General features: G+C 42.6%; 1 protein-coding gene across 11 annotated transcripts in view; it reads left to right on the top strand.

Annotated features, from left to right (window-relative positions):
• Positions 1-26,680, top strand: part of kalrna (kalirin RhoGEF kinase a) — a 713,874-nt gene that overhangs the window by 422,981 nt on the left and 264,213 nt on the right. For all 11 annotated transcript variants that reach the window (XM_043693727.1, XM_043693729.1, XM_043693725.1 and 8 more), the window contains exons 19-23: positions 1,763-1,877; positions 2,406-2,521; positions 3,059-3,181; positions 18,322-18,504; positions 23,022-23,140. In XM_043693727.1, the coding sequence (XP_043549662.1) occupies positions 1,763-1,877; positions 2,406-2,521; positions 3,059-3,181; positions 18,322-18,504; positions 23,022-23,140 (656 nt within the window). The remainder of the gene's footprint in view (positions 1-1,762; positions 1,878-2,405; positions 2,522-3,058; positions 3,182-18,321; positions 18,505-23,021; positions 23,141-26,680) is intronic.

Below are 26,680 nucleotides of genomic sequence, written 5' to 3'. Positions count from 1 at the left end.
AAACCTTGGACAAAGCAGTACTGAACATTTGTTCCTCCTCTAACTCCTTTGATGCATTTCCAGCATCCAGTTTCAATAAGCTTCAACTCTTCTTCAGGTTCCCTCTTTCGCCAAAGGATGAATGTAACATTGTGATAGTTGCTTCCAATGTAAGCGATCAGATTGCATTGCTAACTTTTATTTAATCATTCATTGATGTGGGCATCATCAGTTAGGCCAGAATTTATTAGCCATCCCTAATCGTCTGGAAGCCAGTTAAAAGTTAACCACAATGCTGTGGGTCTGGAGTCACATGTAGGCTAAACCAGATAAGGTTGACAGATTTCCTTGCCTAAAGATAATTGCTGGGTTTTCATGACAATTGACAATGGTCACATAGTCTCCATTTAGACAGAGAGGTTGAGGGAAAGCATTAGGACCTAGACTGTGGAATACTCCACCATTCTAGGTCATAACTGATCATCACTTCAATGCCATTTTTCTGCTCTATCTTCTTATTTCTTAATGTCGTTAGTCTCTAGAAACCTATTGATTTCTGTCTTGAACTATTCAATAACTGAGCTTGGGGATAGAAAATTTCACCCTCCGAGTGAAGAAACACCTCCTCATCTTCTGTTGCATCAAAGTAGAAGCCCACCATTGGATAGTGAAGAAAATAAATGTAAAATACCTCTCCTCCGAAAATTCCTTTTGCTTGAAGTCTCCATTCAGTTTGCAAACTACACAGAGACTCCTGTATTTTTGGAGCTACACTGCTTGAAGTAGTTTGAACTATTTACCTAATTAACCAATTAGACATTCTCTAGTAAAGCTTGTATACACTGTGTAAAGCTGGAAAAAACTTGCTCCACCTTTTACCTAACCTTAATTCTTGGCCCAGTTTAAAAAAAATACATACTAGTGACAAATTTTATAAAGATATTGACAGTTAATAACTCACCATGCCCAAACTGACTGTTTGAAATCTCCATTCCCTTACAATGTTTTATTACATTAAAGGGTTGTATAAGTACCAACTGTCGTTATTTCACCCAAAGCAGATTTGTAAGTTTGCTGGGCATCTGTCACAAGGGCTGTGCGGAAAATTTTGAATAATGTTTTGGTTTGGGCTTCCAATTCAGTCAGTGTGCTGCCCAGTGTTCTTTGGTCACTGGTGGGCAGCACACCAAACTGGGGAGTGGAATATCCCAGGACTCTGTGGGCGAACCAAATGGAAAATTAACACTAAAATGTTGTGGTATGGCGAGGTGGTGTTGTGTGGAATTGGTTAATGAAAGAGGAGGATGGATTGAAACCTGCTCACTTACAGGTTGTAATGTATTTGTGGGTTCAGGATGGATGTTTCCTCAAAATTGCCTCCCCAATCTGTTTCAGAGTGTCATGAGATTCGTATTCTTTAAGCATCTATCCATTTTTTAATGGTCCCTTGTTAGACTGCCCATTGCCTGGTCCGAATGAGCATAGCATTTGTGATACAAGATCCTGCCATTTTGATTTGAAAATTGCTGATGGTTTCTGACAGCTGGCTTAGACTGTGACTTGCATTTGGAACTGGTCTCCTGCCTGCTTCAGATTGCAGTGACGGACACCCATTTAAAGGTTCTCCTGAGCATGGCATCAGATGGGAAGGGCAGCCACTATTTCCTTGCTTTGTAAATCACTCCTTCTGTGTTTATGTATGGAAAGCACGAATGAAGAGGAGTTGGTGTGATCAGTTTGAAGAGCACATGGATTCTGATGAGCTTATTGTTTGTGTTCACAGGCCTGCACTCTGGCGCGTAGGAATGCTGAGGTATTTTTGAAGTACATTCATAGGAACAATGTGAGTATGCCTGGTGTGGCTGCTCATACAAGAGGCCCTGAACAGCAAGTAAAAGGTGGGTTTGGCGCAAGAAAAGTTGCACCATTGGGATATCATCCACTGTTGTTACTCAGAAAATTAACTATATTCATTTTTGTCCAGCAACTTGTTAGTTCAAGTAATAATAACATTTTGTAAGTTTAGATTGCTGCTCAACAGTTAGAATCTGTTTTTTTTTTGTTATTGTTGTTAATTTTATCTTTTTCATACTAGTTTTTATTGCATGTAATCCAAATAAAACTTCTATTGTTTAAATCTCCCTGATTGAATGTTGTCATCCAGGAGGGTATATTTGAATGAATTTTCATTGGTTTACCTTCCAGCACTTTACTTTTACATAAACATTTTGAGTTTAACCCAATCACATATTTGTCTTTTAACTCTGAGCTTCCTGATGTTGACAGTTCATCTTTAACTGCAGTGCAATTGAATCTTATTTCATCATTCTGAGCGAATGAAAACATTTAGTAGAAATTAATATTGGAAAAATAGCCCCACATGCTGTCAGAATTCAAGGAAGTGATGGTGTCATTTTGATTTGCAGCTATTCTGAGTGAGCTGCTTCAGAGAGAGAACAGAGTTCTTCATTTCTGGACAATGAAAAAGAGAAGACTAGACCAATGTCAGCAGTATGTGGTGTTTGAACGAAGTGCTAAACAGGTAGGTGTTACCTACAATCCTTTGTTGATTATTAACTTGAAGCCTTGGTAAGTTTTTTTGCATTCTTTGAAGTGCGTGCATATTTCTGTTTCAAAGAAAGCAAAGCTGTGATGAACATATAATCTTTCAAGGGAGCTCCTATCAATAATACTACCGAAGGGTTTTGGATAGAAATCATGACGAGGAATGCAAAGTTTTAATACATATTCTCTCAGTGTGCATCAGGAATAGCACAGTAAAAACAACACTGTAAGCTTTCGTACTTTGTTTTCATTTCTTTCTCCAAAGGTTTGATTACCAGCTCTGGGGAAGAGGCAAAGACTTGCTATAATAAATTGCAGTTTAATACAATATTTTACATATGGAGCTGTGTCCTCTGTGATTTCTTTTTTTTAGTGTGAAGCTCGAGTTTTATCTTATGATGTAATGATAATGGGAGGAGGACTAAAACAAACAGATGCCACTGAATTTGAGGAAATAATTTTGCCATTTTAGGTGGAACATTTACCTTATTGTTAATCCCTGTACACACAACAGGCTTTGGACTGGATCCAAGAAACAGGCGAATATTACCTCTCCACCCATACCTCTGCTGGGGAAACTACTGAAGAAACTCAGGATCTTATGAAAGAATATGGTGAATTCAGGATTTCTGCCCAGGTAAAATGAAATAGGTTCCCTTGAGTAATTTGTAACTTATCAATGTCTTTGATGCAGATATTCCAGAATGGCTTTAAATCTGTGTCAGAGTGAGAGCTGATACACCTTTTGCCCAGTGCCATCAATATTTCTGTTCAGGGAGAAAGAATACATTTGGTTGTTGAAATGTAATTTTTCTCATTGATGTGTACATTTAAAAAGTCTGATTTTTAAAAAAAAAAAATTCCAAACTGATATAGACAACAGATATTTGCAATTATCCGTATATACTATCTCTGATGCTTTTTCAAATTCAGTTGACACAGTCATGCCACAAAGGATGTTTTAGAATGTGTTTAACACCAGAAAATGAGTATCTACTGTAATAAAATTACAACTTGTACTGATTAAAGGGATCTTATTATAAGTATAATCTTACAGATCATATGTTAGGAATACCAACATATGGTACATGCAGGAACTCCACACTGAAAATCTGTTTCATTCTTTTTTAGTCTGTGTACTAAAGTACTTCTGTCCTCAATTGTTTAACTTGTTGGATTATTCATTCTGTTATCTTTGTGATAAAGATTAAAAGATAAATTGTAACATAAATATTTGGTAAAGATTATGTTTACCATTCGTGGACTATACTCTCTTCAAATTTCTGTTGTTAATTTGAGTGTTTTTTTTGACATCCCTCGTCTCCATATTTTTATATATTGTGATATAGTGGAAACTTCTAAAGTTCTCAATTCAACGTGTACACAGTTCATGAGATAATGCTTATCCTGCTATTATTTTTAAAGTTAAGTGTTCATTTCTAGCTTTGAATGAATCAGAAATGAGTTTTCTCATGTCCCTTTAATTTGCACTTCAACCTCAGAAGGGTAAACAAGTTGAACAAACTCAAAAATTAATTTCTGCTTTTACATTATCCATGGATGAAGCCTCTAATTAGCGTAAGAATTCAAAATTATTAGTTGAGTATTTTCTTGCACAACATTTGTCTTTTGGAGTGGGCATGATGGGAGAGAGCAGTCAGTCTTTTCACTCCTTTACAGTTGTTTCTTAGTGGCATAATATATTTATCGATTGGTTTCATATAACACTGGTGTTAGTTTAATCCATTCTTTAATGTCGTTGTTACATGAGGGCTACAATGAGTTCAGTTAGTCAGAGATCTAGCATTTGTGTGCTTTGGATTGAGGCTTTGATGTAAAGGTAGTAAAATGTATGAAGCAATGGCAAATAAATGGGATTTAAGCTTGATATGATCTAAAAGAATGGACTTTTGCTTCACGGTATACTAATAGTTGCAGTTATTTTTCACTCCTTCTGTAAAATCTCCTTCCTTTTCTGAATGAGATGTATGTGTGTGTGTTTGTGTGCTGGGGAGAGAGAGAGAAAGAGAAGCAGAAACAAACTTATTTATTTTAGCCATTAGCTTTAGACAGTATTCATTTTTTTATCTCTCCACCCCCCAAGGCTCCCAGCCTCATTCCTGATGAAGGGCTCCGGCCCAAAATGTCAATTTTCCTGTTCCTTGGATGCTACCTGACTTGCTGTGCTTTTCCAGCAACACACTGATCTCCAGCATCTGCAAATATCACTGTCTCCTAGTATTCATTTAGTACCCATGGTACCTTTTATTTCACCTCTCCTCCTTTACAATGTCTCTTAAAACCTACTAAATCTTCAATAAAACTTTGGTCACCTGTTCGGTGGGTTTATCTTGGTGCCTCCTCTGAATGACCTCATCTTGTCCATGACCAAAGTGAAGCATGATCATTAAGCACCAACTGTGCCTTACCAATGTAATCTGCTGCTCTTCACCTCACTAACCAAATATTGGACTGTTTGGTGCCCATCTTATGCAAGCATGTATCAGGATAGGTGAAGGGCTTGCCACTGCTGAGACCATCTGGTGTTCACATTGTTGGCATCGTATTTAAAGCTCAGTGGCACACCACCTCAAACGCTGCCAGCCCTTCATCCTGAGGACCTTAAACCATTATCCCCAAAGAATTGGCCCAGAAAGGTAGGTTAACTGCTGTTTGCTGACAGGGACCTGGAGTTTCTGGGGGATAGAATGATGAAGAGGATGAGAGTGCTGTGATCTTGATGACTGGCAAAAGGAGATTATGCCAGAAATAAAATAGTGGCCTGGGTCAGTGCAGCATCCTGGGTGAAATGCAGTGCCCAGGAGTGCAGGCAGTAATTTAATGATCTTCAGTACTCCATGAGGGTAAGTGTCGAAATCTTCTCTCTGCTATTTCACATTCACAGGGCCACCCATGGTCCTTTTACTAATGCTCATGGAATACAGTTTTCAGTATTGCATCATGTCCGCTCAATAGTTTCACCCACCCCATCCTACAAAACTACCAGACCTACCTGCCCTCTGCACTTACTCCCTACTCACTGGGAACACCTTCCCATCTCTCCTGCTCAGACATCACTAACAATTGCTCTTTCAACCACTTTAATCATACTCAATCACTGCCTTTGTCTAGTTGGATAAAAACGACTGACCTCTGGGCTGAGAAGGCCAAGACCAACAGCAGGAGGAGGAAAGGTGTTGGACATAAGGCTCCTCACGCAATACAGGTCATTCTGTTACAATGCGTGTTTCGTCAACGCGAATTCACTGGAATGCGATTGATGAATTGGGGACACTCATTCTACAGCGCAGTCTTTTAAAACATGTGTGGGCTGTAGTGCGATTACAACGCTAACACTTGTAAGTGCTCACGGATTTTCTATAACGCGGGGTTACACAAGAAGGCAACCATTGCATTATAGAAGCACTGACTGTAAAGGAAAAAGATCTTGGATTGTGCACGACCACACTCTTTGCAAATGGGGAGATCTCCATGCGCAACTGACCCAATATCCTTCATTGTGCTGCACGCTCACCCATTATCACCAATACCAGCTCATTCTTAACCTGCACCAGCTTTTATCTCTCTTACACAATTAGTAACTTTTCTTCTCACCTGCACTGACTAAAGGCACCCAGCAAATCTTGGTGAAGAAGAGGTCAGCACCAGTTCCTTTCAGCTTCACCTTCAGCTCTGAGGAGGAAGCCAATGAAGCCTTAGGGAATATTTTTAAACACTCCCATGAGTGCCTTTTCTGAGTCTTTACGTCGCTCGCCAATGATGTCTATCCTCTAGCATTACTATGGGCCAGGGTCCGGGTCGTACTGATGTTAACTAGGGCGAGGTGTGATTGTACCATCAGTCCAGTGCTTGTACTGATTTTGTTAAATTAATGGACCTGCACCCTTAATTTTTTTTCTTGGCCTGGTCATTGTCTCCAGCTGGAGCTGGTCTGCAGCATTTATTCCTCATTTGCTCACTTATCACTGAAGAGTTGTAGTAATTCAAGTGTAAATGATAAGGTAAGTCTGGTTATCTGTAGGTAGATATTTGGAACTTTTCGATACTGAGGAAGTTCATGAGGCTATTATTGAGACCCAGTCCCTTGCCTTGAGCGGCCATTACCAAGCCAAAGAACTTCGGCTCAGAGCCTCCCATCAATCCCATTATCTCGGTGGTTGTATTTCAGCCTTTTCTCTTCCCCTACCCTTTCCAAAGCTTTGTTGTAATTTTCGTAACACACTGTAACATCAACTACCGTGATCTTCTGATCCTTCTTAAATATGAGGTCGGGTTTCCATAGTGGGCTGTCCTTTGCAACCAGTCATGGCTCAATGCATGTTGTCCAGCCATACCTACAGACGTACTTTTGCGACTGGTACACAATCTTATTATGGCGTTTAATTCTTGAGTTCTTAACAAATAAGCAACAGCCTGAGATGTGTGAAAGGGTCTCACTTACAGCATCACACCTTTTGCATGTTTTGTTTATGTTCGGTCTTCCCCTTGATAGGGCAGATCTTGTTGGATACAGATCACTTCTTAAGAGCAGGCTGTTTATGAGCTATGAGGATTTCATTTGAAATGTTGGTTTAATCCACGAGTTTGAGATTTTGTCATCTCTGTAGATTGAATGCCCACTCCTTCGCATTCAAGCATTCGCCACTTTTTGAATTCCCAATCTGACCATGCTGCATACCTATTTGCTGGTTTCTGTCACTGGTGTCTGCCTCATGAAGTGCTAGCATAATTGCCTGGTTGAGGCTTATCAGGTCCATGTCACTTTCAGTATGACTTTGGGTGTCTGGCAGGAAGGTTTCTATTTCCTTGAGAGCTTTGAGCTTTTGCAGTCCTTCAATGGTGTCTCTGTTGCCTTCACCTGAATGCAGAAAGGAGGCCCGTATGACCACATCCTTAGACATCTCCAGTACCTCACATTTGTGGATGATTGCCAAATAGAATCTGCACTTCCAGTTTTGGGATGCCCATCCTGCCGTTCCTGTTGTTGGAATTCAGGATTCCATTGTTGATCTGAGGCGGAAGATGTGGCACTGCGTATTATCTGAACCAGTCTTGTAAGCATATTCAGAGACACTTCGGAAAGGATCAAGTGAAGATACAGTCTGGGGATGACATGAGTTTTCAAGATTTCAAGGCGTTGTTTTGGTCAGAGAGATGCTGCCTGCAATCCACTTACCCACATCTTAAGCTTCTCCTTCCACTGTCCTTCTGACACACCTGCCCATGGGTTGATACGGGCACTCAGGTATTTCTCAGTTTCTCCCGGGGATATATAGGAAATAAGGTCATCATGAAGCTTCCAATTGTCGAAATGATTGTATAGGAAGGTCTTCCTCTTAAATGTAAAGTCTAAGCCTTTTGTCTATGAAATGTTGATATTGAGGCCTGTAAGGTGACAATATGATTGGAGCAGTTTTAGATTCCTTCCCATACTGGTATGAGAGTCACTCAGAAGGGCTCTGCCGTCCGCGAAGGCCAAAGCCGAGCAGTTGGATTCTTCTGCCTCCCAGGGGCATAGCAACTCCTGAGCTGGCTTTTTCCAGACAGCATATCAATGGATCCAGAGCAATGTTAAATAATATGGGTGAGAGTGGGTCACCCTCTTTTATACCCCTCTCAATGGCTTTGGTGTGGTATAAGTTCTGTTCCCTTCAACCACTATTGTGTTGCCAGTGTACAGGTCCTTGATCAGGTTCACAAAGGCTTTTGGGAGCTGTGTTCTTTGCAGGGTGTCTGGGTTGTTCCTCACACCCACAAGATCTTCAGCTTGTTTCAATTGGTTGCCTATGTCCTTATGCTTAGGGATCGAAGCTGGTGGTCTATAATGAGATCTTTGGTGCAGGTTTGATTCCTCTGAATTATTGAGAGCATTCGATGTCTCAGATTTGTGTGAATCCTCTGCTATTTTCACATCATTCGGGATTTGGACCTCTGCCGGGGTGTTTCCAAGGTTTCTGCATTTATCAGAGATTTGCTTTGGTGTTTTTGTTTTGAGGATGCTAGTTATCTCCTTATTAATGAATTTGCATCCTACAAATTTCTTGTCTAGTTTTCTCAGGAGTGATACTTCATCTGGAGACCATATGCAATCACTTCTTCCGGTTTACCTTTGACCTTGAGTGCTGCTTTGATGCGATTTTCATTACAAAGAATGGGATGTCGATGCCCTCTCATGTTGGCCAAGTCCAGCTTGGGTTGTGAACTGTTGGTCACATGCGCTGCATGGAAAGTTTCCTGCTGAAGGGGGTTTCTTACCCTTGCATCTAGTGTAATGGCAGGAGATTGCATGATACTCTCCTGCTCTCTCTCAGCGTGAACATTTTGTTTGAATGTTCTTTATTTGATGTACTTCGTCATATGGATCTCAATTAGGTTCACCGTCCAGAAGAGAGCATCGCATTTAGTGCAGAGCAACCCATTGACAGAGTAATGGATCACAACCTCTCAGACAGATGTTCTGTCATATGCTGGTTTCATAACGACTCCTTCCATAAATGTATGATGAATTCTCTCTTCCCTTTTTCAGGATCTGATAATTCTTATTGTAGAAGGTTTGAGTAGTAATGCTTATATTGTCCGGTGGGTGGGCCGCCCACATGATCTCTTCGACAACATTATCAGTGACATCCGCTACTGGGTTAATACGTTCTTTGGGTAGAACAATCGAATTCAGCTCTAAGTAGGGCAAGAGGTATTGTCTCAAGATCATTGTCTCCATTTGAGTTGAGACTGATCTTGTTGCTGGTTCAAGAGAGCAGGCGTATTTGCAACTTAACAATTTAACACAGCTCGCAGTTGTGGACGAGGCTGTGGGGAGGTTGTTTATTCAGGATGCTTCCCAACTGGACTGCTCCATCAAATATGGAAAACTCATGCGGGTGATATTGGAGTATCAGGTCTGTGCATACCATGGCTGTCTCGTAATTTTTCTCAGTCGTTTAGTCACTCAGCAGCCAAGGCTACTGAGCTTACCAGCAGGGCCAACGAGGAGGCACGACAAAACTATGACAGCAAAAATATGTCAAAACATCATAGTTACTCCTGCCAAGACTTTTGCCTACTTCGTCCACCAGCTCAGACTGTTTCACCTCTGGTGTGTTAGCTATCTAATGTAGATTCAGGACACATTCTGGGATGAGCACATCACTGCCATGACTCTGCTGCTGGTCAAGGAACAAACGCTCCAGGCCTCTGGAACTCTTGAGGATTGCCGGAGTTCAGGTACCAGGCACATGACAATCCCATGGTCCTAGCCATGATGACTGGTCAAATGCATAGTGTCAGAGAAAGCAGACTGGCGACAAGCCACTCACAAAACAACATGAATACAAGGAGTCACACCCGGAACTCAGGGAAAGCTAACAATGGCAAAGAATCCCACTGCTCAGGCTGCTTGACTCTCATTGCCACAGAGGAAGGATATGGTTAGCTGGGATCTGGAGAAAATGACTATAATAATATCTTGGGGGCATTTTGTGGGTTGATGATTTCAGATGCCATCCCAGTCACCATGGGATGAGCAGCTGCAGCTCTTGGGGTGGCCTTGCCACCGAATCCTACTGAGTGCAAGTCCATCTCTGACAGATGATACAGTTGAGTGCTGATGGTCCAGAGCATTCTTAATCTGAACCTGCACTGTGGGAAGGAAGTTTTATTTCCTTAATGGTACTTCTAAGCCTTCACATCAAGCACAACAAAGCCAAGTGTTATGTGTCATGTGGCAGAGCAGCTTCATAAGTAGACAATAGACAATAGGTGCAGGAATAGGCCATTCTGCCCTTCGAGCCAGCACCACCATTCATTATGATCATGGCTGATCATCCTCAATCAGTATCCTGTTCCTGCCTTATCCCCATAACTCTTGATTCCACTATCCTTAAGAGCTCTATCCAACTCTTTCTTGAATGTATCCAGAGACTTGGCCTCCACAGTCTTCTGGGGCAGAGCATTCCATACACCCACCTTGATAAGGAGGTCTGAACTATGTAATCTTGTACAATTGTATGTTTCACAACCACGGCAGTCATACTATATTGGCGGAGTCAAATTCTGGAAGTAAGCCACCTCAATACCTCTCTCTCTCTCCTTGTCAGTACCTCTGTCTCCCACAGAAGACACCCTTGAACATTACAGGCCATGTGTTTGCACATTTACAGTTCAGTGTGCAAATGTGGCAACTCTGAAGCATTGTTTTCCAATGATAGCTATAGAATGTGTTTCAGAAATGCCGAGCCCAATAATGCTTTAAGTGACTTTGTTTGATCACATTTGTTTAACTGCCATGACAAAGAAGCACTAGCATAGACAGTGTAATGGTCATGATTGTTTGAGGTCATAATTTGTAATTTTCCTTCTTGAACAATGCATAATTTGTCAATGGATGGGTAGTTTTACTGAATCAGTGGACGCATGACTTATGTAATTGCTTCGGGAAGACCTCAAATTCAGAGAATTTACTCCTCCACAAAGAACAAAACAATAACTTACTCCACCTTCTTCACACACTGTGGCTTATTTTTGAGCAGTTGACTTTGGATCAAAGATGGCAAAGATTCTGCTTTGAGTCCTTGAGCGTGACCTGTAGACTTCTACTGCAATGCAGGATGATCTCCCTTTCTTCATGTTCTCTCTGTGTTACTGTCCCAGTGTCTCTGATGACCTTTCATCCTCCCTCTGTTTCTGTTCAGCCACTTTATAAAACTATTTCTGACTCAAATTTATCTGAGAGCACATTGCTTTGTGGATTTCAGTGCTCTTGTTGGTTATGAACTCCCCTCATGTAAAGGCCAGACTACTCACAATTGTGAGCCCTTTCCCCTCAAACAAACACGCACACAAGCTATCATCTATTCCTATACTCTGAGGTCCCATCCTTCTATCTTGAACTGTTCCTTTTCACTGCATTCATCCTCTCAGCAATCCAGTCTAATGTGCAGTCAACTCAACCAAACTTGAATAAAAAAGAACAAAAACAGAAGTTGCTGGTAAAGCTCAGCAGGTCTGGCAACATCTGTGAAGAGAAATCAAATTTAATGTTTCTGGTCCGGTGATCCTTCCGCAAAGGGTCCAAAGAGAGAGAGGAACAGTTGGACAGACAAAAGAGTCGGTAACGATGTGGCTGGGAGGGTGAATAGCTGTTAATGGAGACTGTTAGTGGCTCGCAATAGGTAGTGTGTCATGTCATGTGATAACAAGGCCTAGTGTGTGTGGTAGGGGCTAGGACATGGGCGAGTTCAAGTCCTAAAATTATTGAACTCGATATTGAGTCTGGAGGTCTGCAGAGTCCCCAAGTGGAAAATTAGGTGTTGTTCTTCCAGCTTGTGCTGAGCTTCGCTGGAGCACTGCAGCAACCCCGAGACAGAGAATAGGGTGGTGTATTAAAGTGATGGGCAACTGGAAGCTCATGGTTTTTTTAATGGGCAGAATGTAGATGTTGTGCGAAGCGGTCACCCAGTCTATGCTTTGTTTCCCCAATGTAGAGGAGACCACATTGTGAGAAGTGCAGGTAAAGTGCTGCTTTAACTGGAAGATATGTTTGGGCCCTTGGATACTGAGGAGGATTGAGGTAAATGGGCAGGTGTTACACCTTCAGGAGTTGCAGGGCAAGGTGTCATGGGGCTGTGGGGGTGGTGTTGGGATGAAGGAAGACTGGACCAGGATGTCCTGGAGGGAACGTCACTGTGGAAGGCAGACAAGGGAGGGGAGGGGCATCTGTGTCTGATAGTGGCATATTGTTGGAGGTGATAAAAATGGCAGCTGTTGATTTTCTGAATCTGGATGCTGGTGGGTCGGTCAGTAAGGACAAGAGGAACCTGATCACTGTTGTGGGAAGGAAGTGACGGGGTCAGGGCGGAAGTGCAGGAGATGGGACAGAACCGGTTGAGGGCCCTGTCGACAATGGTGAAGGGTAATCCTCAGTTGAGGAAGAAGGTGGGCATTTTGGAGGCTCCCTTGTCAAAGTTGGCCCTATCAGAACATGTGCGATGGAGACAGAGGAACTGGGAGAATGGAATAGAGTCTTTACAGGAAACAGGGTGTGAGGAAGTATAATCCATGTAGCTGTGAGAGTCAGTGGGTTTATATTGGATATTAGTGGTCAGTCTATCCCCAGAAATGGAAACGGACTCGTCAAGGAAGGGAAGGGTCCAGTCAGAGTTAGACCAGGTGAAAATGAGTGCAGGGTGGAAATTGAAAGTGAAATTGATGAACTTTTCCAATTCTGGATCAGAAAGGGAATGATGATATCATTGATATATCAGAGAAAGAGTTGTGGTTGGGGGATAGAATAGGACTGGAACAAAGACTGTTCCAAATACCCCATGAAGAGATAGGCATAACAGGGGCCCATGTGAGCACCCATGGCCACCCCTCTGACCTGAAGAATGTGCAAGGAATTAAAAGAGAAGTTGTTGAGGGTAAGGGTGAGCTCGGCCAAGCAGTGGAGGGTGGTGGTGCGTCGGGACAGTTCAGGCCTTTGCTTCAGGAAGAAGCGGAGAGCCCTGACACCATCCTGGTGGGGAATGGATGTGTAAAGGGATTACATGTTCATGGTAAAGAGGGGGCAGCTGGAGTTTGCAAACTGGAAATTTTGAAATTGGCATTAAGTGTCAAAGGAATCACGGATGTACATGGGTAGGGAATTACTCACTTTCTTCAGCACTCCATGACTGTCCCTGATGAGCCCTTGACCAATAATGCCCAAAGCTGGAAATGTGTTGCTGGAAAAGCGCAGCAGGTCAGGCAGCATCCAGGGAACAGGAGAATCGACGTTTCGGGCATAAGCCCTTCTTCAGCCATTCCTGAAGAAGGGCTTATGCCCGAAACGTCGATTCTCCTGTTCCCTGGATGCTGCCTGACCTGCTGCGCTTTTCCAGCAACACATTTCCAGCTCTGATCTCCAGCATCTGCAGACCTCACTTTCTCCTCAATAATGCCCAAACCCCTATGAAATGGCCCACCTCATCAAACTGACTTGTGAGGATCATTTTTGATGTCTCCACAGCTCCCAAACTGTTTGCATTTTACAATGTTGCCCAATTCCTTGACAACATGAACAATGATCCCCAAACTCTGTCAGGACAAAGTGCCTGATGACTGTGGCCAACCCCTGAAGTGGAATCCGATGTGCCCCTTGATTTACAATGACAATTGACCATAGCCTCCCTTTGACCCACAAGGGACTGCTGCCCTTAGACTTTAGACATGGACTGATGGACCTGCCTTTCCCTGAACACTAAAAAGCAATACAAGCCCAGAAGTTGGCTGCCTGCAGTTAAGCACTAAACAGCCCTCCGACCGCACCAACACTCTGACCACACTCCCCTGACCCAATTTGAGCTAACCTCACTACTTGGGTCCCACCCTGCCACCTGATTCATTCTCCCCTTACCTCAGTCACACTCATTCACCATAGTATGGAAAAGCTGTTTAAATATCCTAAAGTGTCTTGGTTTGTTAGCTATTAGATATTTAATGGAAAACAGCAGCTATCATTGTAAAAGGGGACATCATGGCTTGGAATCCCCAGGCAATCCTACACAACGATGAAGGACTTGACAAACCAGGTACAGGCTGCATTTCTGAAGAATCCTGCTTTGGAGGTGCAAGCCAGAAATATGGAACTCCATTGTAGTATAAATAAAAAGAGTGAAATAGAATTCAATGATGATTGTCTCTCCTCAGAGGTTTGAGGCTATATCTTTGTATACATCTATATTATATATGTAAAATTTCAAGAGTATTAATGTTTTATTGTCATAGCACCTGATAATGACCCATGATTGTAACATTATAGGACCATTCAGCACAGAGAGTCAATGGTTAACACTGCTGCCTCACAGTGCCAGGGACCCCGGTTTGATACCACCCTGGGACAAACTGTGAAGTTTGCATGTTCTCCCAGTGTCTGTGTAGGTTTCCTCCGGGTTCTCCAGACTCTTCCCACAATCCAAAAATGTACAGGTTAGTTGGATTGGCCATGCTAAATTGCACATAGTGTCCAGGGATGTGCAGGCTAGATGAGTTAGCCACGGCAAAGAACGGGAAGACAGGGATAGGGTCACAGGGTTGGTCTGGATGGGATGGTTTTGAGAGGGTTGGTGTGAATTCAATGGGCTGAATAGCCAGCTTCTACACTGTAGGGATTCTATGATTTGTGCTCTGCCAATTTCAACAGCAGTATTTAACATTCACCACAGGGTGGCAATATTGTGGTGCATAGCCAAGCGAATGGTAGATGTATTGCTGAGTGCATATTAAAGTCCATTATATTCCTCTCACAGAGAACAGAAATCTGTGATTCCGGTTTAGTCCACTTTTGTATTTGCTGAGTAGTGTGGGTGCAACCTATAGGACTTGCTAGCCTCTTTTTAGTGACAGTGTTGTCAATGTTGTGACTCTTTTGAATTGTCAACTGGCTCCTGCTCTATGTTGGCTGCCCCTGTTCCTGGTCTCACTTTGTCAGTCATCTGCTCATCTAGCTGCCTCACTTCACTCTGACATTCCCATTTGCCTGCCTCACTGGACTTGGGATGTAGCCCATTCAATGGCTAACTAAAGCTGCTTGTAGGAACCCTATGGTAACCATTTGGAAAAGTTGGTTCTCTCCAGCCTCTTGGTAGCCTTGAATTATTTTTTCCCTTCCTCTCTGCCATATCTTGTTTTCTACTTCCTCTGCCATACTAAACTCTGGGTCTTTCATTTCTATTTTCCTTTAGCCAGAAGCCTGTAGATACTGAATAAAGGCTCCAATTGATAGGTTTTCGTTAAGAAGCACCACTAGTAATGGAGAACAAAGACAAGTAAAAACATTGATTTGCATATCAACCATACTCAAATTCAGGGACTCTCTGCTTTTACTTTTGAGAACCACTCTGATATTATCAAACCTCTGGAGACCCTATCACAGAAGAAGTATAATTTTTGCATAAAATTTAGCTCTACAACTCAGTAAATATGTTTCTTATTATTTTAGTTTTATTTAACATTAAACTTCTTGCTTGTGCAAAACAGTGATTCTGTCATGACTAGGAAGTATTTTGGTGAATATGCATGAGTGTACCATAGTCCACATCTGTTCAGTTTTGGTGCTATGTTCTCATTTTGGATTTTCTGAAAATTCAAATTTGTGTAAATGGTTTGTACTAATGGTTCAAACATCTCCTGTGCTGTAAAAGGAGCAGTGCTGCATTTCTTAGAGTGTTTAGACCTGGAACTTGCGACCTCTTCATGAGAATAGGATCTCAGAAGGATGTTATTCTGAGGCTTCAGTGCAGAAGGAGGACATCCGATCCATCATGTTTGCCCTGAGCCTTGCAGAGACCAGTACAGTTCCTGCCAGCAACCAGTTCTTTCTCCAAAATCCTGCAATCCTTTGGCCACAGGTATTAATCCAGTTCCCTTTTGAAAGCTGTTACAATTTGTCTCCACATTGAAGGTACAGATTCCAAATATGTTTATAGAAGCATATTAAAACAGCCATGTTGCTTCAGTCCACCAGAAATATTCCTTAAGTCCCTCTGATATATCAGCAGATTTGGAACAATACCTCTTCCCCTCCCCCATTGTATCATTTTGTAAATGATCAATGGCCTTCTCAAGAACTGATTCTGTGAGCTGTTCCTGACCCTTCTCTCTACATATTTCTGTGTGCTTATGGCAGCACTCATCACAAGCCTATCCTACCTACAGAATTAACCAGGACTTTCTTTTTCCCCCTTGCTCATAGCTTCCAGCCACAGTTATGTTTATGACTGTTGTTGTGTTCTGCTTTTTCCAGGTTTTATTCTTGGGAAGCATTGATTCTACACACTTTTCCAACCACCTACTATCTGTTCTTTAGATTCCTGCTGCCTCTCCCCTCTGAGAGGGTGCCTAAATAGTTCCCTTCCCTGTTCCATTTCAGGCTGGAAGAACAGTACTCAAAGTTGCAAGTTTCACTTCAGTGAGGCTGCCAGGCTGGCTGCTTTACAAACATGTGCTATCTTCCACCCACGTTCAAGTTACCTATCTGTAGTACAGAATGTACTTTACAGTATCATCTGAGAATACCATGATGTCCCAACTGTTCAAGTCCACACAGAAACAGCTATCATCATGAAATGTTTCAGTGACTACAAGCTCTGAGTTTGTTGCTTTGTAATAACCTGAGACGTCTCTGTTGAAAATTCTATCCCTATGCTTGTGATAGTGCAAACAGAATTCCTACATTCACATGGAGATGTGAGATGGATCTTACTTAATAAGAACAATAGTATATCAGACATCACCCAGTCATAACTAACATTTTATTTTCAGATCTTAAAAGTGATAAAATATATTAAAATACTGGTTGCAGCTTAGCTAATGTCACCATTTAATTTTCACATTGAACTTAAGTATTAGATGAGAATAGATTGTGGGCTATTTGTAGGGCTGGAGAAGATCACAGTAATAAGAAAGTACAAGACCATGAAGAGATGTGAGCATTGGAAGGATCATTTTGAAATTGTGATGTTGCTTCGATACAAGCCATTGTAGGCTCGAGGACATGGAGATGACAAGGCAGTTAGATATGGGAAGCAGAGCTTTGGAGGGTAGAAGGCAGGGGTCGGACAGGACCTCAGTGGAATAGTTAAGTCCAGAGATAAGAGAAGGATTTAGCAACAGAGCTGAAAATGTGTTGCTGGAAAAGTGCATCAGGTCAGGCAGCATCCAAGGAGCAGGAGGATGGACGTTTCGGGCATGAGCCCTTCTCATGCCCGAAACGTCGATTCTCCTGTTCCTTTGATGCTGCCTGACCTTCTGCGCTTTTCCAGCAACACATTTTCAACTCTGATCTCCAGCATCTGCAGTCCTCACTTTCTCCTAAAGGATTTAGCAACAAACAAGCTGAGAGGCAGAGTTGGCCGATGATAGAGAGGAATAGATGCACTTAATAATGGCATAATAATATGCATTTGAAGATTCATATCTCTGAGTTAAATATGACCCTTGGGTTGCAATCAGTCTGGTCCAGTCTCAGACTGTTGCTAGAGAGGCAGCTAGAGTCAGTAGCTAGGAATGGATTTTGGAATAGGGAGCAGAGGCAATGGCTTCAGTTTTCCCAAAATTGAATTAGAAGAAATTTCAGCAAAAGCCAGACAAGCAAGCTGACAATTTTGAGATAGTGGATGAGCTAAGAGATGTGTTGAGGGAATGATCAGAGCAGTCAGTGTACATATATGATCGATGTGCTCCCTGAATGACATTTCCGAATTCTCCGGTGAGTGAATTGCTGGCTCATTGAAAGGTGAGAGATCGAGCAGATCACCTAGTGTTGACTATGATGGTAGCCAGTCAATAAGAGCCAAGTTGATCCAGGGGGCTAGGATAACAATGTTGGATGAATCTATGAGGTGGCAGACCCCTAAGAACCTTCAGACAGACCCCAAGGGGATCCTGGACCTCTGTGTGAGAACCTCTGATCACATTCAATCGGAAGCAACTCAAGTGATGAAATGCATAGAATCTGAAAATTGTATTAGGTCATTTAAGAAATGTCTTTCTGGGACTTGATGTAATGCTGTTAAATGCAGTAAATACACCAGTCAGCTGATATGATGGTTAGCAGCTTGTATTCCTAAAGTAAAAGTTTTAGAAATGCACTGACTCCAGGAAGTAGTATTGTAAGGCTAAAGGCAAAGGGCTTAGTAATTGCAGGTGGAATTGAAATTGAGTGAGAATTACAAGCTGCATTTCATCTCCGTTGATCCAAACAATGTTTCTTTTCTGATCTAGCAAACTAAGGAAAAGGTGAAGCTCATCATTCAGCTGGCTGACAGTTTTGTGGAAAAGGGACATGCACATGCCTGTGAGATTAAGAAATGGGTCACAGCAGTCGATAAACGTTATCGAGATTTCTCGCTGAGAATGGGAAAATACAAATCATTTTTGGAAAAGGGCCTTGGAATCGCCTCCGAGGTAAGTAGGAGTCACTCCACCTCATTGTATAACACTTCGGGAATGATTGTTATGGGAGTTTTGTCACTTTCGTTTTCAAGAGAATGCCTATCTGACTGCAGAACCCCTGAGCCAGATTTAATTACAGACCTTTTACAAGCATATCTGAATCAAAAAGTAATGCCATGAGTTTCCTTAGATTTTTAACCACTGTGCTGTAACATCATTGCAGCTTTCAAACACATTCTCAATCACCACCTCTGGAAAAGTTCCTACAGAGCTGGAGCAGGAGAGAATCTTAATCCCAAATCTTCTATCTGGAATGCTATGTTAAGTGCTAACACTGGCCATTTAATGTGTTACCAAAACATGACAATGTTTGAAAGGAGTCAACGAGCATTCATTAGATTTTAGATTTTTTTCATGGGAAAATTCCTCTGGCCTTAGCCAAAGTTCTGAATCATACTTGTACTATTTAATTGAGTGCTCAGCGTTTCTATAACTATTCTATAGTTAAACCAAAGTGAGTTAACATTCCAATAATTATAACATTAGACCCTCTCAAAGCACTGTGTAGAATTAATAAGAGCACTTGCTTAGCCCTGCAAAACAGTGCAAATAAAATTTGATGGTCAGTGACAGGGTGGATGTCAAAAGGATGTTTCCTGTTGTGGGAGAATCTAGTAGGAGATGTCATAGTTTAAAAATAAGGGATTGGCAATTTAAGACAGAGATAAGAAAACACTCTTTTCTCTCAGGGGATTGTGACTCTTTGGAATTCCCTTTCTCAGAAGGCAGTGGATACACAAACTTTAAATATTTTTAAGTCAGAGGAAGGTAGCTCTTAACTTCAAAGGAATGAAAAAAATGATCTGGGGTATGTAAGAATGGAGATTGAGGTTTAAATCAGATCAGCCATGATGTTATTGAATGGTAGAGGAGGCTCAAAGGGCCATGTTACCTATTCCTGTTCCTTGTTCATATTGTTCAATCAGTCATGATTGTGTTAAATAGAAAAGCAGGCCTAATGGGCTGAATGGCCTACTCCTGTGCTTATGTTCCTATAAATGGTTTAAAACAAAATGTTTGGACTGAAGCATCTCCAGATTCTGAACATTAATCAAAAGTACAGGCTTTTCAAAGTAAATAGTTCTGCCTCGTGAATATGATTGGTCCAGTAATAGTTCAGCAAAATCGCAAAATGGTGTTTTTTGTACAGTGAATCCATTTCCTAGACTATGGACTGGATATCATATGATCCTATCAGGTATGTTTCAGTGTTGGGGGTTTGTTAAAAGATCATTTGACACTAATGTATCCTGCCCACACTATAAAATGATTAGCACAGTAGACTGATGGGAGCAGCATCCCAATTTTTAAAAATGGTGTTCTCTCTTTTCCCATGGGAACCTTCTTGAGAATATAGTACACTGCCTTCCTACCTAACTGTGTTTTTCTCAAAACACACCCCTCCCTCCCCTTCCTTCCCTTTTAGTGGCCTCGCCCCACCTACCCCAAAGCTGGGAAAATGGTCCCTACTCAACAGCCTTAACTGACTTATCTCATTCTGGGTCAAAAAGTGTGGTGCTGGAAAAACATAGCAGGTGAGGCAGCGTCACAGGAGCAGGAGTATCACCGTTTTGGGCAGACGCCCTTCATCAGGAATGTGGGAGCAGGGGAAGGAGGCTGAGAGATAAATAGGAAGGTAGGGATGGGGCTGGGGGGTAAGGTAACTGGGAAGGCGACAGGTAGATGCAAATAGGGAGTGATGATGATGGATCAGAATGGAGGGTTGAGTGGATAGGTGGGAAGAAAGATGCTCAGCTAGGACAGGTCATGAGGCGGTGCTGATTTGGAGGGTTGGATCTGGGATGAGATGGGGGAGGGTAGATGAGGAAACTGGTGAAATCTACGTTGATGCTGTTTGGTTGGAGGGTCCCAAGGCGGATAATGAGGGATTCTTCTTCCAGGCATCAGGTGGGTAAGATTTGGCGATGGAGGAGGCCAGGACTTGAATGTCCTTGGCAGACTGGGAGGGGGAGCTGAAGTGGTCGGCTACAAGGCGGTCGGGTTGGTGGTGATGTTCTCTGCAAGTTGGTGTCCTGTCTCCCCAATGTAGAGGAGACCACATTGAGAGCAGTGGACACAGCAGATGATGTTCAGGAAAATCTCTATCAGATGTGGAAGGATCCTTTGGGGCCTGGGATAGAGGTGAGAGGGGTGGTGTGGGTGCAGGTTTTACACCTCTTGCAGCGGCAAGAGAAGGTGCTGGGAGTGGAGGATGGATAGGTGGGGGGTATGGACCTAACAAGGGAATCAAGGAGGGAATGGTCTCTGCAGAATGTTGATAGGGTTGGGGAGGGAAATATATATCTGGTGGTGGTGTCTGACTGTAATTGGTGGAAATGGCAGAGGATGATGTGCTGTATCCACTGTATCTTGGGAGCAAAAGAGCATTTCCACACTATGACATCCGAGATGGCCTCCTATTTCAAGGACTGCAATTTCCCCTCCCACATGGTTAATGATGCCCTCCAGCGGCTCTCCTCCACTTCCTACACCTCCACCCTTGAACCCCATACCCTCCAAATGTAATATGTCAGAACACCACTGGTCCACACCTTCCACTCCACCAACCTTTGGATACAATGCATCATCCTTGATTCTCCTGCTCTTCGGATGCTGTCTGACCAGCTGTGCTTTTCCAGTGCCACATTTTTTGACTCTGATCTCCAGCATCAGCAGTCCTCACTTTTTCCTTATCTCATTCTGGGTCTGATGAGCCATGGACTGCAGTCTGGACAGTGCCCACTATGGAGCTTTGGTATTGCTGGTACTGTTAGCTACCAGCCAATCAGCTTGAACTGCAGCTCCAGAGGGTGAGGCTTTCTCTGCCTTTGGGCAAGGTCCAATGTACCAGTTCTTCAGTCTAGCCACAGCACACTCTGGCTGCAGGGCAAGCTTCCTTCTGGTCTATCAGCTTATTCCTGACTTCCCTTCTGAGAGAACAAACAATCTGCAACCCAGTGAATTTTCTGCCCTATGCTTTCTTGTTGGCTCATTTCCCCAAGTAGAATGTTGGACCCATAAGCAGTTTGTATTTGAAAACATTTAACTGCAGAATGAAATGTGAACAAGCTACTCTGTGAATTCACATTCATTTTTGTCCTAATTCAAAAAGATTACATTAGTTCTTTTTCAATAGGCATAGCCTCACAATGCTGGTAAGGTATTAGCTGTGCCCTTGCAGTTACTGTGTAAACAGGTTTTACCTGAGATTCATAATGCTTTGTTGCTAAGGTAACTGATCAAATATACGTGAAATACTACACCTCTGAGTCATAGATGTGGCTACTTCACATTTAACTAGTTGATTTTGCCTTCAGTTATCTATTAAATAGAATATTTTATCATCTTGAAGTTACTAGGCTGGGAAAACGACAGATTGAGAGTGTGTGGGACCAAGGGATATTGGGATGACCAAAGTAGACTGAGTTCCCTCTAAAAAAACATCCCAACACAAATTGCACCCATCTTCCTAATGACTCACACTGTGAAAGGTAATTCAGTATATTTCCCCTAATTCTGTTACGTCTATTTCTCACCTGCCCTTGTGGATAAGCATCAATGTCTTAAAGGCACAGTGTGTCGTGATCCTTCAGTAAGGTGGAATTATTTGATATTTGAAATATTGATCACCATAACTTTAGGCCATGTCTTTGGACGTATGACAAGAAACATCATTTGGACACTTTTACATTTTGAATTCATCTTGTAAACCATGGATTACAGTAGAATAGGGATGTGAGGGCTACACAATATGTTTCCTAATGGGAATCATATTTATACATCTTTCTGCTGAAGAAGTTAACTCTACCTAGGGATGGCATGGTGGCTCAGTGATCAGCACTGCTGCCTCACACACCAAGGACCCAGGTTCAATTCCAGCCTCAGCTGACTGTCTGTATGAAGTTTGGACATTCTCTCTGTGTCTGCATGGGTTTCTGCCAAGTGCTCTGTTATCTTCCCACAGTCCGAAGATGTGCAGGTTAGGTGGATCAGTCATGATAAATGTGGGGCGATGGTGGGAGTCTGGCTGGGATCCTCTTTGGAGAGTTGGTGCAGACTTGATGGGCTGAATGGCCTCTTTCCACACTTTAGGGATCTATAATCCTAATAGGAGGTGGCCAGGGTAACCTGATTAAGCACCAAAAGTGTGTCAAACCAACTTGATGTTCCATCATCCCCAGCTGGATCAAAAGGTCCATACAGCTCTTGAAGATTTATCTATGAGCTACATTTGCAGCCTGTATTTAAATTATCTGCATATGGTGGAGTAGCTCTGTGTCCCCAAAGTTACAACGTGTCTATTAAGGTCTGCTGATATGTGGACTTACTATATCTGGGAATAGTAATGTCTCTTAAATATAATGAAATATTGACCTCAGATAATCCTACAGTCTTTTCTTCTAATGTGTTTTGTTTAAATGAACTGTGATATTTGATTGTCGAATTCCTGGCTTGTGTTTGATTTGTAGGACAATAAAGATCTAGAACTGGACATCATTCCAGCGAGTCTCACTGACCCAGAGGTTAAGCTGCGAGATGCCAACCATGAAGCTAATGAAGAAAAACGAAAATCTGCCAGAAAGAAAGAGTAAGGATCAAGTTATGATAGTGTGGTATTACAAGAAACCAGTTTTTCGGAGAAATTCATTCACTGCATTCCTCGGATGAAAGGGATTCGCTCATGTAGAAAGATTGAACAGGCCTGTGGACTTTAGAAGAATGAGGTTTCTTATTGAACTGTAAAAGATCTTGAGGGAACTGGATAGGATGGATACAGAACAATTTTTGCTCTTGTGGGGGAGACTAAAACTATGGATCATATTTAAAAACAAGATATCTCCCTTTTAAAACGGAGATGAGAAGACTTTTTTCTCTCAGACGATTGTTGGAACGTGAAAATCTCTTCCCCAGAAGGTAGTGAAGGTCGGGTCTTTCAATTTATTCAAGGCTGAGTAAAATGGATTTTTGATAGACAAGTGAGCCCAAGGTTATGTGCTAGGGACAGGAAAGTGGACATAAGATCACAATCATATCAACCATAATCTCATTGAGTGGTGAAGCAGCTTGAAGATTCAAATTGTCTACTCCAACTCCCAATTCTTATGTCAATAACAGTTGATGAAATGAATTTATTTCTTGCCATGCATTTGCCTGTGTAACAGAATGGGCAAAGCAGGAGGCAATGTACAATGCAAAATATTAAAGCAATACGATGCCCGTTGCATTAATGTCTGGGAACTGCATGTGAGTAATTAGCAAGGAAGGAATTGAAAACCTGGACTTAAGGTGTGAAGTGAGCAAGGCTTATTAGAGTAATGGAAAAAGCTGCAAATTTGCCAAGTCATTTTGGAAATGAAATTAGTAGGTTTTTATTTGATGCTGGTACTGAGGTGATCATGGCCAGAGTTAAGTTACAGATTAACCATGTCCGGAATTAATGGTGGGATAGGCTGTCCACGTACTTTCCTGATGATAGCTTGGTAACTTTCCAGCTAGCCCCCTCAAACAGTTGCTCAGGTCAATGTAAGGCTATAGGATGAGGCAGGAGAAAGTGAGGACTGCAGATGCTGGAGACCAGAGTTGAAAAATGTGATGCTGGGAAAACATAGCAGGCCAGGAAGCATCCGAGGAACAGGAGAATCGACGTTTTGGGCATAAGCCCTTCTTCAGGAATGAGGCTGATGTGCCAGGCAGGCTGAGATAAAAGGTAGGGGGGAGGGGATTTGGGGAGGGGCGCTGGGAATACGATAGGTGGAAGGAGGTGAGGTTGAGGGTGATAGGCCGGAGAGGGGGTGGGGGCGGAGAGGTCGGGAAGAAGATTGCAGGTCAAGAGGGCGGTGCTGAATCCGGGGGTTGGGACTGAGATAAAGTGGGGGGAGGGGAAATGAGGAAGCTGGAGATGTCTACATTCATCCCATGTGGTTGGAGGGTTCCTAGGCGGAAGATGAGGCATTCTTCCTCCAGGCGTTGTGTGGTCAGGGTCTGGCAATGGAGCAGGCCAAGGACCTGCATATCCTTGGCAGAGTGGGAGGAGGAGTTAAAGTGTTCAGCCATGGGACGGTTGGGTTGGTTGGTGCGGGTATCTCAGAGGTGTTCCCTGAAACGTTCCCCAAGTAGGTGGCCTGTCTCCCCAATGTGGAGGAGACCACATCGGGTGCAACGGATGCAGTAAATGATGTGTGTGGAGGTACAGGTGAATTTGCGATGAATATAGAAGGATCCATTGGGGCTTTGGAGGGAGGTGAGGGGGGAGGTGTGGGCGCAAGGTTTTGACACTGCTGAACTGCCAGTCCTCTGAATGGGGGCAAAAGAGACAAAAAAAAACTACAGATGCTGGAATCCAAAGTAAATAGGCAAGAGGTTGGAAGAACACAGCAAGGCAGGCAGCATCAGGAGGTGTAGAAGTTGACGTTTTGGGTGTCACCCTTCTTCAGTCCTCTGAGTTGGCCAGCAGTTCAAGGGGGCAGGCTACTGTTCTTAATCGATTAGTAACCCTGGTGGCAGGCTTTTGATTGGCTGCCACAGATAAAATGCCACCCAGGGCCCTGTACCGTGTCCGCCCCAACTGCTCTCTATCCCTTTAGCCCTCAGCCCTAGCTCACCTCCAACTCCCACTGTAGCAAGGATACTTCTTAATTAGAGCTTCAACCTCTGCTGAAAAATTCAGCCAAGTGTGTGCTTTAGATTGAGTGTGCATGCCGTGTAGATTTTGAGCTCAGTCACCTATCTATTTAACTGACAAGGAAACAAATAATTTTCACTTTATCATTCACAGTAGGTGACAGAAAAAAATACATGCGAATACAATGATAATAACTTACACTGCAGATTAATTTTAGTACTGAATCCTCAAGGTATACTTGTAAACGGCAACAAACAGTGATGGTTTGTTTAATTGCAACTTCCCTCTTGCAAAAACTGACTCATCTGTTTAATCACAAAGTATCTTTCGGACTGACTTGCTTTTATTTTTGACTAAGTTCAAGGAATTTACTGAATCAACAATTGTAGATGAAAGAACGAATTGTTTTGACTAGATAGGAAAACAGACAGGAATGAGCAGAAATGTTGACAGCCTTCTGAAAGAAAATAAATGTTGAGTTTATTGATTAATCGTGCAATGATACCTGTCATATCTCTGCTCTGCTAGTTGTACAACAACAAATCAGAGTGGAAAGTGAATTCACAACTGAATTGTGATTCAGGTACTTGTCATGTGAGCAAAAGAATGCAACACTCTTTGACTGCCAGTAATCCATTTCAGTGTGATAGCCTGGGAACAGTTTCCTCTGTCTATTTATTTAACAATAGAAATACTGCTTCGGTTATATCATTTTATGATGATGATTAAATTCTGCACTGTACAGTACTATTAGTTGTTACTTTTATTGTCTCAGGACTATATTCATCAGCCTTCCAAAACAAACTGCAATCACGAAAGCTGAAAATTTATTAATGTGAGCAGGATTTGTCAATTAGAAGAAATTAGTGTGTCTTTGCTTAAACCTGTGCCTTTGTTACTTTTATTTTCTGTTTCAAATTATTGCAACAGAGCTTGTGTCAATCAGCACTGTTATGTCAATGTTGGAGCCTTTACACCCATTATTGGAATCTCTGGAATGCTTCTCTTGATTGCTTTGTTACCTCAGCTGTCATTGCCTTCGGCATCACTAAAACTATGCAAATCTTAAGGTTTTTTTTCTTAACAGAACTATGGTTACAATTATCTGTTCCCATTCAAATGTGAGCAGTTGTCAGTCCTTTTCCATAAACTCAAGGCTTGGGCATGGGTAAGATCTGTGGCAGTCAATCAACAGCCTACCACCAGGGGCTACTAGCCGACTGAGGACAGTAGGCTGCCCCCTAGATCTGGATTAGTGGTGCTGGAAGAGCACAGCAATTCAGGCAGCATCCGAGGACAGGCAAAATCGACGTTTCGGGCAAAAGCCCTTCATCAGGAATAAAGGCAGAGAGCCTGAAGCATGGAGAGATAAGCTAGAGGAGGGTGGGCGTGGGGAGAGAGTAGCATAGAGTACAATAGGTAGGTGGGGAAGAGAGGGTGGAGTGGATAGGTGGAAAAGGAGCTGGGCAGGTCGGACAAGTCCGGACAGGTCGAGGGATCGTGTTG

The sequence above is a fragment of the Chiloscyllium plagiosum genome, chromosome 7 (assembly GCF_004010195.1).
Source record: "Chiloscyllium plagiosum isolate BGI_BamShark_2017 chromosome 7, ASM401019v2, whole genome shotgun sequence".
NCBI lineage: Eukaryota > Metazoa > Chordata > Chondrichthyes > Orectolobiformes > Hemiscylliidae > Chiloscyllium > Chiloscyllium plagiosum.
This window is presented reverse-complemented; position numbering and strand designations above follow the sequence as displayed.